Genomic DNA, 6,581 nt, shown 5'->3' with positions numbered 1-6,581 from the left:
TACATAGATATTAATCTTTATAGAGGAAAGATCACACACATACAAGTAATGCGGTTTCACAATCCTTGGAGAACATTTGATATCGTAACGTTCTCAGTTTTAGGACTAAACAGACCCAAAGCCTCTTGCACACACAATGATGACACCATGTGACCACAACACATTTATAGTGACCCATGCTGAGGACGAAGGTAGTGTGGAAACAGGTCCTCAATGTAATCGTCCAACAGTTCAAACATAAAAACAAGTCACTCCTCTGACATGCAACATTTAAGCATAGATATTTAAAAGATGAGCTTTTTGTTTTTACAGCAATACAGTAACAGTAAGACACATGAGAAAACATCTGTGGATATATACATTAACTTACATTATCAATAGCTCTGTTTTTATGAACAATATTTACAGAGTTACGGTAAAAGAACAAGTCCTCTTTCCCACCAAGTTGCCTAAAGTCACGTGCTTCAGTCACATTACAGCTGGTTGTCTTGTTTGGCTTTAGGGATTAATCATCTCAGGTCTACAGTAAGTGACTGACAAATATACAAATGAACTTGTCTGTACAGGGGCCACATGTGTAGGCAAATAAAAACGTGAGGCTGAACTTCCTTCCTCATATCCAGGGATAAACTGATGGCTTATCACATTATGCTGATGTTGTTTATTACCTCATTACATCGGTTGAATGTTCTCCTCTGAGTTTCTGTAGCCTCAGCTGATCCTGATCAGTTTGACATGTAACAGAGTGTAACACTACTTAGCTGATAGATTTTTGCTGAATAAGGGACACAGTTACAGTCATATATGTTATTGGCAAGTTGTGGCATAATACTGTACAGCTATCGTATGAATGTCATGTTAGTAGACATGTATCAACAAGGCAAACAGACAGACAGACGTGTTAACCATCTGTGCTAACAAGAAGCATTTTAGCAACTGATGAGCGTCATGGAGAGCAAGATCACGACACCTGATTTCACCTCGAAATCATTCATCGCTCAGATGCATATAAATATAATGTCACAGTTCTGATTGCTCTCTGCTAAATCTTCTTAGTTTCTGGGTTTAGGAAACTCAGAAGTTCAGACAATTGATCCCTTGGAGGAGGACAGGTGGATGGACTGGATGCGAATAGCTAAGGTTTTCTCCAAGTCTCGCAGGATGTCACAGCCGGGGCTGTCGGGTGGTGCGTCATACAGCAGCTGTTTGAAGGGCTCCAACTCAATCAGGATTACCATATTCTTCAGAAAGTAACCCTCTATATAGGATGCTAGATCTGGAGCATCGAGAAACTGAAGGACAGGGAGAATATATATATCAACTTTTTCAGAATATCACTGATTTTACGTCACTTGAGCACCACTGCAACACCGCAAAATGCTTCACAGCACAGTATTAATTTTTTACCTTGGTGTGATTGTAGATCTCAACACAAGTGTCTGTGTTGATGTTCTTAGAGCAGATAATCTCACAATGCCTTTGCAGCGCCTCCAACTGGAAAAACTTTGCTGCTGACAGAAGCTGAAAAAACAACAACAAAACAACTCAAAATTCAAGTTCAAATTGTAGTTTTTTTATTTAACTAAAAAGAAATGATGATAGACATGTTTATGATCCGTTACTCAAGACACTAATGATCTAACCTCCATAACATCAGTGTTCCTGATGTGCAGAGCTTCTGTCCCTCCACAGTACAGATACTGCATGACAAGCTGATAAGATAAGATCCATAATTTACAGAGTGCACATAGAAAAGAAAACACAACATATATATTTAAAGGAACATGTGACTAACATTTACTTACAATGTCTGCCTTATCAAAACATAATAACACTACCTGAAATATTTGAAATTTGACATTGCTGATTTCAATGCATGTGTTTTCACCACATGGTCTGTTAGCTAGAAGAGTTTTGAATCTGTAGAGAATGATAAAGAGACAAAAGGAGAGAAATATCACGGGTTGGTTAACTTGGTCATGTTTTAAGAACTCACTGAATGGAAATAAACACTACTAACATACAACAGCAGGGAGAATACACAAGAGTGGAGACCAAATTAACTGCCATTCTATTACTTCTTTCTATAATATTGTAATTTGCCTTATGTGCCTTTACTTATACCCTACTTTGGTATAAATAAATAAAATAAAATAGAGTTAAAAATCCCTTCAAGATTACAGAAGAAGAAAAAAAGACTAGAGATTCACCTGATAAAGTTCAAAACATCAGAACTCACAAACACATTAAATCAAAAGTATTTTGCTATATTAAAAACAAGTCAGAGTTGGGGTAATCGTATTTAGCAGGACCTTAGGGTTACAAAATATACTGTGTAAACATTCAACATGTGCATTTTAAAGGCAGAGGTTTAAATACCTGTTGGAAGCTGTGAAAAGCAGAACTTTGTGGGCGTAAAAAGGTTTCCCCTCCACCAAAAAGGTCACATCAGACATTTCTTTATTGTTCAGGAAGTGGGGATCTGAAAGACACATGACCAGAAAAACTTTATGTTTTTCTGATTTTCATAAAAAGAGCAAATGGAGTGTTCAACCTAGCCTTGTCACTCGTTCTACACCCAGTTCAGCTCCATGCAGTTGATTGTATTAATAATAATAATAATAATAATACATTTTGTTTGAGGGCGCCTTTCAGAAACCCAAGGTCACCTTACAAAAAACACAATTGATAAAAGGAACAGTAGTCATAAAATACATAAAATAAGTTAAAATTACAAAACAGAGGGTGACAACAGATAAAATCAGCATTAAAGCGAATAAGCCAGTTTAAACAGATGTGTTTTGAGCTGTGTCTTAAATACGGAGAGGGAGTCAATATTTCTTAGTGCAGGAGGAAGAGAGTTCCAGAGCCGGGGAGCAGAGCGACTGAAAGCTCTGTTCCCCATAGTAATAAGCAGTGTTGGTCAAGTTACTTGAAAAAAGTAATCAGTAACTAATTACTGATTACTTCCCCAAAAAAGTAATCCCGTTACTTTACTGATTACTTATTTTCAAAAGTAATTAATTACTTAGTTACTTAGTTACTTTTTTAAAAACACGATTTACAACCTGAATAGGTGATAAAGCGATAGATCTTTCAGCCCAATTCTACTTTTTCTACATAATCCATCATACAAAATGTAATCAAATGGAAAAGTCTCTTTTTAAAACTTGTTTTATTAGTTTTAATCTTTTAACTTTATGCATCAAGCAAAAAATGTAATTATATGCAACATTCTCTGACTTGAAGAAATTTGTTTTAAACCTTTTAAACCTATTTTCTGCACATTCCAGCACATAATTTTTTTTTGTGTGTGTGTGTTTACACTCAGTCTTTCAAATAGATGCAAGTAAAACACAGCAGAAAATAAATAAAGTCAAAGACTCAGCGGTCCTGTTGCTCTATTTTCACCTGTAAAGCAGGAGTAGGGTAGGCGGAGGGTTACCCTGGTGCAGGTGTGCCGCAGCGGTCAGTGGAAGAATCTGCGAGTTTCTCTGTGAGTTTCCCATTACGTCGTAGCTACTCGGTGCTTGCTCGGAAGTTTAGGGGTTTTTTTTCGCTGTAAAAAGAAGTTTTTTTCCCACGCACAAGGGACACTAATGTTTTTGTCACTTTTTATGGAATCAAACTCAAAGTAAGGTCAGTACTTCCACGCTTTAAATGCTGCACGCTCATACTCTCTCCCGCACTCGATATATGATCCATTGTTGATCTGCACACAGCTGTTGTCACGAGCGTCGCACTCGCTTACGTCACTGTCATGAGGCATTCTCGCAAAAAAATCATGGTTTTAGTAACGCAGCGTTCCTACGGGAAAGTAACGGTAATCTAATTACCGTTTTTTGCCATAGTAATCACTTACTTTACTCGTTACTTGAAAAAAGTAATCGGATTACAGTAACGCATTATTGCCCATCTCTGGTAATAAGGTGTGAGGACGGAACGGTAAGATGAATAGCAGATGATGATCTGAGAGGGCGGGAAACAGTGGCGATATGGAGCAGGTCACACAAATATGAAGGAGCAGATTTATGGATACATTTGAACGTGAGAAGTAAGATTTTAAAGTTTATCCTGGCTTCTATGGGCAAACAGTGAAGCTGCTGAAGAACTGCGGTAATATGAGCACTTAACGGAGTGCAAGTTATGACCCGAGCTGCAGAATTTTGAAGAAGTTGGAGTTTATGAACTCTAAAATTCTGCAGCTCGGAATTTTGACCTGAAAAGTTCTATTCCAGTTTCTGAACACTAGATGGTGTCGTGCACACTTTCTAATCTGCATTTACTAGTAAGGGCAGACTAAAAAAGACAAGACAAATGATTCTGATGCTCCTGCTGCGTGCCTGTATGTATGTGAATACACTTTAATAATTAAATGAAATGATGAAGAAATATGCTCACCCAAACGTGATGACTGCTTCTTCTTGATCTCTGCCAGTTTGGGGATGGGGTAAGGGCCGTAACACTGAGTGAAGATCGCAGCCAACTGCTGGCTGATCACTTCATTCTGACAAAACACAGACAGAGTGACAGAAGAGGGTAAGCAGAGCTCACCTTGGATGCATCATGCTAAGCCAGCATCCAGGAGTCTATGTTATGTAAGAGCATAAGCACATACTGCACGGCGCGCCTCTCCCACACAAACAGCCCCGACGCAAATACCAAGAGAGGTTAAACTTCTGCAGCCTTACCAGGCTTAGCATCCACTTCATTCAAGCAGTCGTTCCAGTAAAACTTGTATTTATGGATATTTCACACATTACAAGGGGATCAGATAGATATCAGACTTATTTTTCACACCCACACGTCCTTAGAGGTTGCTGTGGTGGGAAATACAGCGACAGGCTGAGCTACTGTAGGAGTGAGATTAAGAGGAAAAGACAGGAGATTTTCTTACCCTTCTAAACTTTTCACTTGTGTGTGTGCAGAGGCAAAGTGAAGGTAAGGCATGCTACAGCACAAGCCTCATGTGTGCAGTCATCCTGCTTGAATGCAACAAACTTCTAACAAATAAGTATTTCTGCATTGTCTTCAAAATTTTCTATGCTGACAAGAGAGATATACAGATATACATTTAATCAACGTTATCTAAAATGAACTAAACACTAAGAGGCTGAATGAATGCTTCAGAGGAACATGGCAACAGAGTGTCTGGTACAGAAAAGACAAACGGCCTGTACCTTGATGTCTGTGGACCTCAAGGTGATGCAAGCAGAGCCTCTCTCAGAGATGAGGGCCAGTGGCCCGAGCCATACATCAACCAAGACAGAAACAAGGACTGACACTGCAGCAATCCAGCGAAGCATAGCATGTTTGGAGTGTACGAGTATATGAGTATGTGCGTGTGTGCATGTGAGAGAGGTATGCTGCTGGTATCAGACCCATGCACGTGAGTCTCTGTGGCTCTGCTTGTGTATTTCAGTTATATGAGTGTATGCACACTCACACTCTGAAACTGTGCAGTGTTTTTTTCTCATATCAGCAATGACAGCTAACCTATCATGCCATCAGGGCATTATCAAGATTAAGTCACAGCAGACAAAGCTAAGATGAGTGCCAGAACAAGGACAACAATGAGCTGGGTGAACTCTAACATTGCCTACCAAGGGATCCTAAGCTGAAGTAATGAGACGAGGGCCTAATATGATAAACTGCAACAGAGAGGAACGGGCGTCTATCAGAAATCATTATCATTTTACGTAATAGATATTGAGTAAGCCACTGGGGCTCTGTCGGTCACCGTGAAGCTAATGACCTGACTATGTAATAGCATTACTACAAAAAAAGAGGAGGACATGACTGTGGTTTAGTGAAGAGCAGACACTTAAGAGGATGGAGACTAAAGTGTAGCTCTGAAGAAAATGTTCTTACTTTTACGGTAATGATCCAATATGTCGTGACACTTGCCTGTGTTTTATGTTAACAGGAAACACACACAGGGCAGTACCTTGCTGGCTCTGAGGATCTGGAACATAAGAGGCAGGCCATGCGTAATGAGCTCCTCGGTGTACTCCTCTTCCTCAATGCAGCTGAACTCTTTCAGAAGACCCTGGATCAGAGGTCGGCGGTGCTGATGGAAACATGTGCGCAGAGACTCCAGCCAAGTGTGCAAAGTCCATGGGACTCCTAAGTTTCACAAGTACACCAATATGAAATACATTTCATACAATATAAGATACTGTAGAAGTCGCATGCATGCATTTCCAGAAAACCCACCAAGACTCCGTATATCTATGGTGATGTCTACATGCCCATGTTCAGCACTGTGGTACATGGCTTCCTTCAGAGCTTTAAGTTTGGCTTTTCCAGTTCTGATCAGATCCATCTGAGACATGCTTCTGCCTTCCAGCTCTGAGCCTTCTGCGAGAATCTCTTCCAATGACAAGACATCTCCTTTCCCTTTCTCTGTGTGGGACAACAGCTTGCGAAACACATTTCTACAAATCAAAAAAGGCAAAAGAACAAAAGCAGAGAAAAAAACTGAGATTAGACTGAACGGATTTCAGGACTCTATTTGACTGATTTTTTTTTACCAAAAATAAGTTTGCATCTACGGCCCTGAATCAGAAGTGGGCTAGATT

General features: G+C 39.6%; 1 protein-coding gene across 2 annotated transcripts in view; it reads right to left on the bottom strand.

Moving 5' to 3' along the window:
• The window catches only part of btbd11b (BTB (POZ) domain containing 11b), a 70,101-nt gene continuing 63,520 nt past the window's right edge, over positions 1-6,581 (bottom strand). For both annotated transcript variants that reach the window (XM_026176556.2, XM_026176557.2), the window contains 8 exons: positions 6,217-6,437; positions 5,948-6,126; positions 4,402-4,507; positions 2,380-2,482; positions 1,839-1,920; positions 1,644-1,712; positions 1,408-1,521; positions 1-1,292 (listed from right to left, as the gene is read on the bottom strand). In XM_026176556.2, the coding sequence (XP_026032341.1) occupies positions 1,083-1,292; positions 1,408-1,521; positions 1,644-1,712; positions 1,839-1,920; positions 2,380-2,482; positions 4,402-4,507; positions 5,948-6,126; positions 6,217-6,437 (1,084 nt within the window). In that variant the 3' untranslated portion in view covers positions 1-1,082. The remainder of the gene's footprint in view (positions 1,293-1,407; positions 1,522-1,643; positions 1,713-1,838; positions 1,921-2,379; positions 2,483-4,401; positions 4,508-5,947; positions 6,127-6,216; positions 6,438-6,581) is intronic.

Source organism: Astatotilapia calliptera, chromosome 7, assembly GCF_964374335.1.
Source record: "Astatotilapia calliptera chromosome 7, fAstCal68.1, whole genome shotgun sequence".
Lineage (NCBI taxonomy): Eukaryota > Metazoa > Chordata > Actinopteri > Cichliformes > Cichlidae > Astatotilapia > Astatotilapia calliptera.
Note: the sequence above shows the minus strand (reverse complement) of the source record. Positions and strands in the feature narration are given on the sequence as shown.